This window comes from Urocampus carinirostris, chromosome 11, assembly GCF_059441175.1.
Source record: "Urocampus carinirostris isolate Australia breed hairy pipefish chromosome 11, RoL_Ucar_1.0, whole genome shotgun sequence".
In the NCBI taxonomy this organism is placed as follows: Eukaryota; Metazoa; Chordata; class Actinopteri; order Syngnathiformes; family Syngnathidae; genus Urocampus; species Urocampus carinirostris.
In genome coordinates this window covers 42,491,546-42,503,767 of record NC_142359.1, presented here as the reverse complement: position 1 = coordinate 42,503,767, position 12,222 = coordinate 42,491,546, and the positions used below count along the sequence as shown (strand labels likewise).

The 12,222-nt window shown below is 42.8% G+C and overlaps 1 protein-coding gene across 2 annotated transcripts in view; it reads left to right on the top strand.

Moving 5' to 3' along the window:
* Positions 1 to 11,596, top strand: part of etnk1 (ethanolamine kinase 1) — a 34,235-nt gene extending 22,639 nt beyond the window's left edge. Inside the window, exon 5 of one of the 2 annotated variants that reach the window (XM_088347589.1) lies at positions 10,901 to 11,596. In XM_088347589.1, coding sequence (XP_088203715.1) covers positions 10,901 to 11,046 — 146 coding nt within the window. In that variant the 3' untranslated portion in view covers positions 11,047 to 11,596. Of the gene's footprint in view, positions 1 to 5,787; positions 9,868 to 10,900 lie in introns of those variants that run through there. The other variant, XM_088347590.1, reaches the window with a different exon arrangement.
* Positions 11,597 to 12,222: the final 626 nt, after the last annotated feature.

Genomic DNA, 12,222 nt, shown 5'->3' with positions numbered 1-12,222 from the left:
TGAAATATTCCGTGTCATTGACGCTAGATGGAAATGATAGCAGTTGCGTTTTTGACAGTGGATTCTAATGCTAGCAGTCTTAACTCTAGTTGCGTATGCCATTGACCGCTAGCCGGTATTAATGATAGCTCTTAAGGCTATCTTCTTCAACGCTAGCCACTAATTCTAGCTCTTGTGTCAAGTCACATTTATTTGAATAGTTTCTCAAATGGCTGCACAGGCCACATTTATGGTAGTTACAACATTCCCTGTGTCAGTGATTCTCATCCACAATGCTAGCAGCCACAACGTTAGCTGCTAGTGTTAGCATCTGTATCAGTGACACATGATGTCAATGCTATTGGCATTATGTGATGTTATTTTCATTATATTTTTCATCATGCAATGTTAGGAATAAATATACCCAATTTTCAGCACGATAAGGTGCACTGGGTTCTAAGGCGGACCCCCCAAAAAATATATTGATTGTGATATTTTTTTTCTTGTACTAGGCTCTCTGAATTATGAGGCACATGGAATCAAGATAACAGTGACGGCTAAGATTGCACAAACAATAAAGAACTTTTGTATTTTTGCAATGGTTGATCAGTTGGAATATCAAGTGGCTTGCGAAACTATTTGGACCCCTTGAACTTTTGTGACCTTTTGCCACATTTGAGACTTCAAACATCGATATATAAAACTAATTTCTTGTGAAGATCAATCATAAGTGGGACACAATAATGAAGTAGAACACACTTTATTGGATATTTTAAACTTTTTTAACAAATAAAAAACAAAAAAGTGGGTAAGCAAAATTATTCAGCCCGATTGAGTTAATACTTTGTAGCGCCACCTTTTGCTGGGATTACAGCTGCAAGTCGCTTGGGGTATGTCCCTATCAGTTTTGCACATCGAGGACCGATATTTTTGCCCATTCTTCCTTGCATAACAGCTCGAGCTCAGTGAGGTTGGAAGGAAAGCGGTTTCAGTTCTTTCCACAGATTCTCAATTGGATTGAGGTCTGGACTTTGACTTGGCCATTCTAACACCTTGATATGTTTTTTGGTGAACCATTCCATTGTAGTTTTCGCTTTGTTTTGGATCAATGTCTTGTTGGAAGACAAATCTCCGTCCCAGTCTCAGGTCTTTTGCGGACTCCATCAGGTTTTCGTCCAGAATGAACCTGTATTTGGCTCCATCCACCTTCCCATCAATTTTAACCATCTTACCTGACCCTGCTGAAGAAAAGCAGGCCAAACCATAATGCTGCCACCACGTTTGACTGTGAGGATTGTGTGTTGAGGTTGATGAGCTGTGCTGCTTCTACGCCAAATATAATGTCTTGCATTGTTGCCGAAAAGTTCGATTTTGGTCTTATCTGACCAGAACACCTTCTTCCACATGTTTGGTGTGTCTCCCATGTGGCTTATGGCAAACTTTAAACTACACTTTTTATGGATATCTTTTAGAAATGGCTTCCTTTTTGCCACTCTTTCATAAAGACCCTATTTGTGCATTATACGACTGATTGTTGTTCTATGGACAGATTCTCCCACCTCCGCTGTGATCTCTGCAGTTCATCCAGAGTGATCTTGGGCCTCTTGGCTGCATCACTGATCAGTTTTCTCCTTGTATGAGCTGAAAGTTTAGGGGGACGGCCCGATCTGGGTAGATTTGCAATGGTCTGATGCGCCTTCCATTTCAATATTATTGCTTGTACAGTGCTCCTTTGGATGTTTAAAGCTTGGGAAAAAAAATTTGTGTCCAAATCCAGCTTTAGACTTTTCCACAACAGTATCTCGGACCTGACTGATGTGTTCACCGTTCTTCATGATGCTCTCAGCGCTTAAAACAGACCCCACAGTGCAGGTGCATTTAAAAAGAGACTTGATTACACAAAGGTGGATTCCATTTGTCATCCTTAGTCATTTAGATCAACATTGAATCATTCAGAGATCTTCACTTTACTTCTGGACAGAGTTTGCTGCACTGAAAGTATAGCGGCTGAATGATTTGAAACACCCACTTTTTATTTTTAAATTTGTTAAAAAAGTTTAAAATATCCAATAAAGTGTTTTCCACTTTGTGATTGTGTCCCACTTATTGTTGATTGTTCACAAGAAATTACAGTTTTATATCTTGATGTTTGTTGTCCGAAATGTGGCAAAAGGTCACAAAGTTCAAGGGGGCCAAATAGTTTTGCAAGCTACTGTATCACTGATTGCCATTGCATAACATTGGATGGAATGGGAATTGAAACCGGATTTGTGCAGGGAGCACGATGAATCCTATCCACCTCTCCCCTAGGGATACAGATGACACATTAAAAAATATTAGTTTTTTTTTCTCATTATCACACCATTTTTGTCAGAGTAGAGGTAAGATCTTAAACCCGATCTCTAAGCAGACCCAAAATTCGGGTCAGGTTGGGCCTGAAATGTCAATCATAAATTGGGTCGTCACACTCCTTTTTTATTTATTTTTTATATCCACCGCTTCTCTCATGTTGTTTTTTGGCAAATTCACGGTTCTTCTGTAGTTGTTCTTATCCACCAATTTTCTCTTGCTCAGTTGCTGGCAGCTGCCTTTTTTATTTACCCCTCCATTCGTCTCTTAGCCGCTGCCTTTTTTAATCCCTTTTGTCATTGTTATTCAATGTCTCTCTGCTCCTGTCTCTTAAGGACGCATTGACGGCACAACTTTCAAAAACAGTGATTCAGCTCACTTTTCCTGACACTCAGGTCTGTGTGCGAAATATATCACAAGTTTTGTGAGAAGTGCAGCCATGCGGAGAGGAGGAGCGCATGGACAATATTGTGCCACATCTGTTGGATTTTTTGGTCTACTTTTTAGAGGTGTTCCATGAAGCACATCAAGAACTGTGAGGGGATGAATATACAACGCTGAATTTAGTGTGCTTCTGTAAAGAGAAGATAAAAAAAAAAACACATCCAACCCAGTAATCCTCGGCAGCATCTCAGCTATTGGTTCAGAAAACCAAAATAAAAATGTTTCACAAAGTTGCCCTGTGCCTCTGGCCCACTTTAAACAAACTAAAAATGATGACACTGACAGAGGTGTTAGAGGGTCATGCACATTTCTGCACGAAAAAAATGTTTATTCTTTTTTCGCTGATTGAGAAAACGCGGAGAACGATGAGATTCCTGTTCGAGATGACCCGGATGATGACCAAGATTTGCTTCGCTAGTGGAGAACAAACTGGCATATTCCTGAAGCCTGCCAAATTGTCAAGATCCGTGTTGTGCATACCCACGACTAGCAGCAGCAAGCGTGCTTTTAGCGCAGCAGGGCGCACCTTGGATCATCGTAGAACGTGGCTAAAACTTGTTTCAGTAGATTCAGATTCAGATTTACTTTATTGTCATTCGTGTACACGTGTATACAGAACGAAATGTCGATACATCTGACCCGCACAGTTTCCTTGAGCGTCAGCCGGGATAGATAAGATTAACCATGTCTTCGTCAGAATTTTAGCGTTCGTCATCTCGCAGTTCGATGCCACTTCCTTCCAAATTTCTGCCCTTGAAGCAGACACTGTTGGACGCTTTTGAGATCGCGATACAGACGAGATACAGCCGTGCTTTACACGCAGTAAGAAATTCACACGCGGTTGGCCGCGCAAAAAAGTTTTGCGCTGCTCAAAACTTTAGACCACGGGTAACCGCGGGCGGCACAGTGATGCAGCCGCGGTTACCAGCGATATGGACGCGAAACAGTCGCCGTAAGGACGCGGAACAGTCGCCGGCCAATTTTGCACATTTTCCACCACGGGCAAAAAAAAAATCGCAAAATTTTACCCGCGATACAGACGCAAAAGGCTGTGTGACCGGGCCTTAAGCCACACCCAATAAAAAAAAGTGATTGTAAAATTGAAGGTATAATTACAAGAGTTTAGATTTAATTACCAGACTTTCCAGACTATAATTTTTTGGGGAATATTAGTATTATTCGCACCATCCAAAACAATGATTAGTCAACACGGAAAAATGGCAATGTTGAAATTATCAACACAGTCCTAGAGCGCCCTTCTGCGGTTTAGTGTGAAAATAACATGTGAAATATACAAATTATGTACATATACATTACCAGTATTACATTTATTAAACTCAATTATATGAAAATGTGTCAATTATTTCATATAAGCTGGAAAACTATGAAAAAAATATATTCTGCAAAATACGGTAGTCAAAGAAGGCTGAATATTGAACAATAGTATTACCTAGCGAATTGTGACATCCGTTTCAAATTTTAGTTTTTATGTGCACATTCCTAATCGGGCTGTGTAATAGTCCCCCCCATCCCCTTTTATTTTCCTCTTTTTTCGCAGGCATCACGTTTCTTCTGGGCGCTCTGGGCTCTCATTCAGGCCTAGCTCTCCACAATCGATTTTGACTTTTTGGAGTAAGTCGCTTTGTTTGTTGCAGGGGTTGGGAAGCTGTGGCTCTTTTCATCGGTACATCTGCCATGGAGATAAAATACAACTGATGCAAATATTCTGCACTGTTGCAATCATCATTTGTCCGCAGCCAATTTTGCAGGAGTAAAGCTGGGGACACCTTTGAGCTGGCAAATGGTTTGGTCCAGTGCATATGGGGCATATCCTATCTAGTTTACATTCAAGGTGTCACACCAACAGATCCTGTTTTGGGCTGTATGTCGCTAAATAATCTTTTATGTAAAGGCTCATTGGACAACCGATATTCACTGTTGGGACACTTTGATGAAAACCCTCACAACAAACTGCAAACACCCAAAAATGCCAGCAAACCACCCAGAGCAATTTTAATGGCTGAGCGGTTGGGATGAGCAGACCTATAGACACAGCGCACTCCCTTCTCTCCCCCACCCAGCGCTGCTTGTGCAGAAGGTAGATGTATCCCGTTTCCAGTATTTTGTGACATTTTTAATAAAAAAAAAAAAATGCGCAAGCACCTTAAAACCATTATTTATGACAAAAATAGCTGTCAAAATGAGCCTCAACACACTTGGGTAACCGCGGGGGAGAGACAAATTTTAACTGGTATATTTATATTGATATGCGACACAGGCTCTGGCATCATTATTATTTCGTAAATTTGATCAAATCATAAAACGTCACACAGTGAAATAAAATTCGCTGAAGAGTTGTCTTTTGTTTGGAGAGCGGGACTGGCAACCGCTCACCACTTGTTATGGAGACCCGGGTGCTAAATGACTTGTAAACGACCTGATTTTTTATTTTTACACATTCATGTTAGCGTAATCTTTCGTACGGTATATTTCGATAACGCGAACGTACGATTAGCATGTGTTAGCATTATGTTTACGTTGAACATTCAGGTAAACATTGAGGCTGTTGGAACGGAGCCCAACATTGAGGATGTTGGGACGCAGCCAATGAAACGCTCGGCACTTGTTGTGGACACCCGGGTGCTCAATGACTTGTAAACGACCTGATTTTTTATTTTTACATGTTCATGTTAGCGTAATCTTTCGTACGGAAGATAACGATAACGCAAACGTACGATTAGCACGTGTTAGCTTTATGATCACGTTGATCATTCATGCTAAACATTCAAGGTGTTGGAACGGATTAAAACAATTTTACATTATTTTTAATGGGAAAATTGATCTTCGGTGATCGACCAAATCGGTTCTCGACCAGGCTTCTGGAACGGATTATGGTCGAGAACTGAGGTTCCTCTGTACAAAATTTTTTGCTTTCATGGCTCTTTCGCTTAAAATGTTCCCAACCCCTGGTTTACTTGTAAACGTTTTTGGGTGATTCTAGTGCCCTTCTTCTAGTTGAAGGTATGCAGTCCTGCGCTTCAACCAGTACTTCAAGATGAAATCTGAAGTGGCGGCGTTTGGGTTACTGAAATGAAAGGTGAAAGGGGCAAATTAGCTCTTCCTCTTCCCTCTTTTTCCTCCGATCTCCACACCCCCTCTACCGTGAGCATCCTGAATGGACACTGTGCTTGAGACTTAAAATGTATTCAGGGCCTAGCGCCATCTTTGGTTTGGACATGCTTGAATATTAAGTTGTCATTTCTTTCTGCGTATTTAATTGCACACCGGATGAAGGAAGGGAGCCAAACACTTGCGCCTAGAGAAGCCACCCAAAATGAACTAGGAAAAATAGAAAATGTATATTCAGTTATTCTACTTCAGTCCATGATTTTTCTTTTTTTCATTTTGGAGCGCTTTGAAACCGTTTTTGGTGTAGCAACCGTTTTAACACGAACAAGCGTGGAGTAGTCGGCGAAGTGCTGCTCAGGTGGGTGAAAAGACGCCGTCGAATAAGACAAAAAACACTGCTATGAAGACACGGACCAATAGACAAAAAGCATTTAAAGAGGAATTTTGGTGATTATACACTTCAAATAGGCTGGCACCAAAAGTTGAAACTCATTTATTTTTTTGGGTTAGTAATTCATTCAAACCATTCCTTGATAAAAGCATTGCAATGTGATACTTGCTCTCACATATTCCGTTATACTGTCACTGTTGCACAACTATAGCTTTTTACAGACTGTTTATGGACAGGCTTTCTATGCGCAGCCTTGATGGGGACGGTTTGGGGGCCTCAGCATTACGTCACTGCTTTTTGCAGATAGGGAGGACTGTTGGCTTCCTCAGGCCGTGACCTTCAGTGGAGGAGTTCAAGTATCTTGGGGTCTTTTTTACAAGTGAGGGTAAGTTGGAACGGTAGATCGACAGATGGGTAGGTGCAGCGTCTGCCATCATTTGGACCCTGTACTGGTCCATCTTGATGAAGAGGGAGCTGAGCCGAAGGGCAAAGCTCTCGATCTACCGGTCGATATACGTTCCTACCCTCACCTAAGGTCATGAACTGTGGGTTATGACCGAAAGAACACGATCCCGGACACAAGTGGCCGAAATGAGTTTCCTCCGCAGGGTGTCCGGGTCACACAGCCGTTTGCGGCTGAATCACGGCCAAAAATTTCTGCCTGTGAGGCGGACGCTATTGGACGCTTTGAGGTCGCCATACAGGCGAGATACAGCAGTGCTTAACACGCGGTCGGAAATTCACGCGCAAAAAAGCGAAAAAGTTTTGCGCTGCTCAATACTCAAGAGCACGGGTACACAGCCTTTCACGGGCGTATCGAGGCTGAATCACGGCCAGAAATTTCTGGCCGTGAAGCAGACGCAGTTGGGCGCTGTTGGACGCTTTGAGACCGCCATATAGACGAGATCCAGCAGTGCTTTACTCGCGGTCGGAAATTCACACGCGGTTGGCCGCGCGAAAAAGTTTTGAGCTGCTCAAAACTTTGAGCACGTGTTAACCGCGGGCGGCACACGGGGTAATGACGCGGAACGACGTGCTCTGGCCGCGGCCAGGGCGTGGTTACACATGGGTAGGACGGGAAATTTCAGCGGGTAATCGTGGGTGGAGCATGGTAATAGCATTTTCTGCGCCTGTATCGCGGTGTTATTACGTGAAATTAGCGTGTTACGCGTGTGACGGTCAAACGCCTTTCTCCGCGTAGTCGATACAGCGCGATTTGCCGAGCACACGTCAGTTGTGCTCGAGACGTCAAGGGGTGGACATGAATCCCCGTCACCGTAGTGACCTCGTCTTAATCCATTTTTATTTCTTGACATTTCTTTTCATTTCATAACAAGATAATAAAATCAAAATGACAAACTATTACAATAATAACATATTGGCTTCTTCGGTGCCATAGCTTGAAATCTTGATCTTCACGGGACTGTGTCTTGAGCGGTTATGATTTCTACAGCCCGGTGTTATGTCGAGAAATGCATCCCTGCCGAGATTTGCATCCCCTCGCTACTACAACCACTTTTACCTCGTTTTATCTCACTTTTATATCACTTTTAGGGAATGTAATGGCGAACATATAACCAAAACCACTTCGTCTTGCATTTGTTGGGAATGTAACACAACTTAAACCATTCCGTCTTTGTTTTTGTTGTGAACGTTATCGAACGGTAATGCACACCGTATATAAAATCCTCCCCGCCTCGCGTGAACGCGCATTCTGCTGCGCTTCCAACAAAAGCGATCGTATTCTATATAAAACGCTTATTAAAACAATAAAGCGAGCTAATTATAACAATTGGGAGATCCTAGTCTATATAACGCGTTTATTTAAACAATAAAGTGTGATCGTATTCTACAAAATGCGTTTGTTAACGCGGATGAAAAATTCACCAACGTCAATGCACGCTTACAACAAAAGCGATCGCAGCAGAATGCACGTTCACGCGAGGGGGGGGTAATTTGCGTAGGACTCCGATTTGGGCACAACACCGGTTTGGGAGCTTTTATACCCGTGGTCCACACGAGAAAATGACGCGGAAATGACGCGATGAGGAAGCGGAACAGTCGCCGGCGTCTGTTTTGCGGGCATACCACCGATGAACAGCGGGTTGGCCAATTTTGCGCAGTTTCCATCGCGGGCAACCACGGTCAAAAAAAAGAACGCAAAATTTTACCCGCGATACAGACGCAAACGGCTGTGTGACCGGGCCCTAAGGTGAGAAGCTCAATCATCCTGCAGGGGACTCTGTGTAAAGCCACTGCTCCTCCACATTGAGGGGAGCCAGTTGAGGGGGCTCGGGCATCTGATAAGGATGCCTCCTGGACGCCTCCCCCGGGAGGTGTTCCGGGCATGTCGCACCGGCAGGAGGCCCCGGGGGCGACCCAGGACACGCTGGAGAGCCATGTCGCTAGGCTGGCCTGGGAACGCCTCAGGATCCCGTCGGATGAGCTGGAGGAGGTGGCTGGGGATAGGGATGTCTGGCCTTCCCTTTTAAGGCTGTTGCCCCCACGACCCGACCCCGGATAAGTGAAAGACGATGGATGGATGGACACACTACTATACTCTTACACATATTACATTCTGTAATATACACACACACTACTATACTTCTCACACATACCACTGTACTTTTGTAAACTCACTACTCTCATAGACACACTACCATAGAGTAATCTCGCTTGCACATACCGTATTTTCCGCACTATAAGGCGCACCTAAAAGTCTTAATTTTTTTCAAAAGCTGACCATGCGCCTTATAACACAGTGCGCCTAATATATGGCTCAATATTAAATTCGCAAGGTCTCGCAACTTACTCAACAGCCGCCGACTAGATTCTTCCCCGAGCGCGAAGTCGTCCGCGGTGTATGCTGGGATTTATATACCGGCGTTTCATTGGCTAACCAATGTGTCAATTATCATTTGAATCGATCACTATTGGCTGAAGTTATTCGGAGCCTCGGATTGGCTAGATGCCCAAAACAAACCCTCCAATCGGCCGAGTTTAACAATGGCGTAGCAAGTCCGCGGTGTATGCTGGGATTTATATACCGGCGTTTCATTGGCTAACCAATGTGTCAATCATCATTTGAATCGATCACTATTGGCTGAAGTTATTCGGAGCCAAAACAAACCCTCCAATCGGCCGAGTTTAACAATGGCGTAGCAAGTCCGCGGTGTATGCTGGGATTTATATACCGGCGTTTCATTGGCTAACCAATGTGTCAATCATCATTTGAATCGATCACTATTGGCTGAAGTTATTCGGAGCCTCGGATTGGATAGATGGCCAAACCAAACCCTGCAATTGGCCGAAAAAGATGTGTCAATCATCCATTAAATCGATCGCTATTGGCTGAAATTATTCAGAGCCTCCAATAGGCTAGATGACCAAAACAAATCTTGCAATTGGCCGAGTTTAGCAATGGCGTAGCAAGCTTAGCAAGCTTGCTAAAGTACACCATAGAGAAACATGTTTTATCAGTCTGTATTTGCAAATAATTTACTCTCCTGGATTTACTTCACTAACGGTTGTAAGAAGACCATGATTGCGTATCATTATTGAACGTGAGAACTTAGGTGAGTTATGCGGCTTTATGTTTTCCCGGTATCTTGTTTTAGAACGATCTTGATGTTGCTGTGATGAGTTGAGTGAATTAAACTCAATTCCAAGTGTTAATTGTCATATGCACAGTAAAGTTGCGAGTGAAAAAGAAAATAGAAACATAGAAATGTTTGGCATTTCTTGAATCCCAAGACTTGATCCTTCCGAATGATATTTGAAATGACGCATTTAAGTGACATCGTACGGACACCGCATCCGCACGTGTCTACGACACGTATTTGCTTCTTTGCAAGCTTTGGGAATGTTAAGGGGGTAATAAGTTGGACTGAACCATCCGACTGTTTTGTCCACGTTCCCATTGTAGCGCCTTATAATCCGGTGCGCCTTATCTATGGAAGATATAGGACCAAAAACTATTTTTTGGGGGTGCGCCCTATAACCCGGTGCGCCCTATAGTGCGGAAAATACGGTAATACTATACTGTCATACAAACACTACTATGCTTTCACTCACTACCACTATTCTTAAAAATACTACTACTCTCAAACGCACTGGGAGCAACCCCAGTTTACCTCAAACTACAACATACACACACTGATTAGTGTGCATCGGTTACCAAAAGTGCCATGGTTACCAAAACATCCAAAGTAAAACAACACTGAGAGTTGAGGTGGTCATTACAGTAGTTGTGAAACTTATAGTAATTGTGTGTGTCAAGTCATGTTTATTTGTATAGCCCTTAATCTCAAGGAGTCTTAAAAGGCTGCACAGACCACACATTATTGCAAACTAGAGACTATTATTACATCATCCCCTGATCTAAAACCTACATGAGGGCAAGGAAAAACTCAAAAACCTCAACATGAGGAAAATGAAGAAACCTTGAGAAGGGGCCGCACATGCGGTAACCCTTCTTCCAGGATGAAATGGATGTTGCAATAACAAATAATAAACAGATATTGTCAACATAAAATATAAGTTATTCATATGCTATAAAGTAGAATTGTGTTTTAAGCTTGGATATAAACATTTCCACTGTGGTTGCAGATCGAATCTCAGGGGAAAGAGCACTCCACAGCACCGGAGCCCGAATGGAGAACGCTCTCGAACCTGCGGATCTCTTCTTGGCTCTTGGGTTCAGTAGTAGACCAGCATTTTCAGAGCGAAGGAACATAAGGGGACATTATATCTGAAAGGTGTGTGTGCGTGCGTGCGTGCGGTCAACTCATGTCAATTTAGATATAGCCCTTAATCAAGGAGTCTCAAAGGGTTGTACAGACAATACACATAAATTATCAAAAATAAACATTGGTTAAAAAACGAATGCTCTCAGAACACTAGTAGATCAGTGTGAGGTATGATGTTAATGTGAAAGCAAGTATGATACTTTTTCTCAAGTTAGCTTGCATACAATCCATGTGTCGTTTCTATGTTTCTATGTTTTGGTAAAATCGCCTTTTTTTCCCTGCAAAAAAGCATGTATTACATTTTCAGTAAGATATGAAGGTATTGCGTCATTGTGGACAGTTTATATTGACATACTATTTGGAACTTTTGGTTGTTATTTTTAAAGCTCATCATCATTTCTCTCCATAGATCGTGACCGTTGTGATATATTGTTTATAATGCACAGTACACAAATATAATATCTTGTCTGACATTTACTTTTTTCTCAGTGAAAGTGAACGTAACTGTGTATGACTTGTGTAATACTTAAAAAAATAAAATTGATTTACCCTCATACTCAGTGGGTGCGGTGGATTTGAGATGTACATTTTGATGATACATTTGGTGCTCGATGGACCCTTGTTTTAAACTGGGACACAGCCATAGTCGGGACATTCCACTATGCGGTCGAAAAACAATAGCATTTAGAATTGCAGCATGGAACATAAGGACACTCCTGGACACCAGTTTGGACAGACCACAGCGCAGAACAGCACTCATTGCCAATGAGCTGAAGCGATATAATGTGGATGTGGCAGCGCTCAGCGAGACCAGACTCCTTGAGGAAGGCTCACTCAATGAAGAGGGGGAGGGTTATACATTATTTTGGAAGGGATACCCCATGGGCGGACACCATCTTCACGGAGTTGGTTTTGCAATTAAGACACCCTACTGCTGAAGCTCACAGAGTCACCAGTGGGTGTCAGTGAAAGACCAATGACTCTTCGCATCCCACTTGCAAAATGCAGACATGTCACATTCGTTAGTGCCTATGCACCAACACTGCCATCGAATGATGAAGAGAAGGATCGCTTCTACCAGGCACTTGATGACATCCTCAGTCACATCCCGAGGAATGACAAAATCATGCTGCTTGGTGATTTCAATGCAAGAGTCGGAAAGAACTTGCAAAACTGGAATGG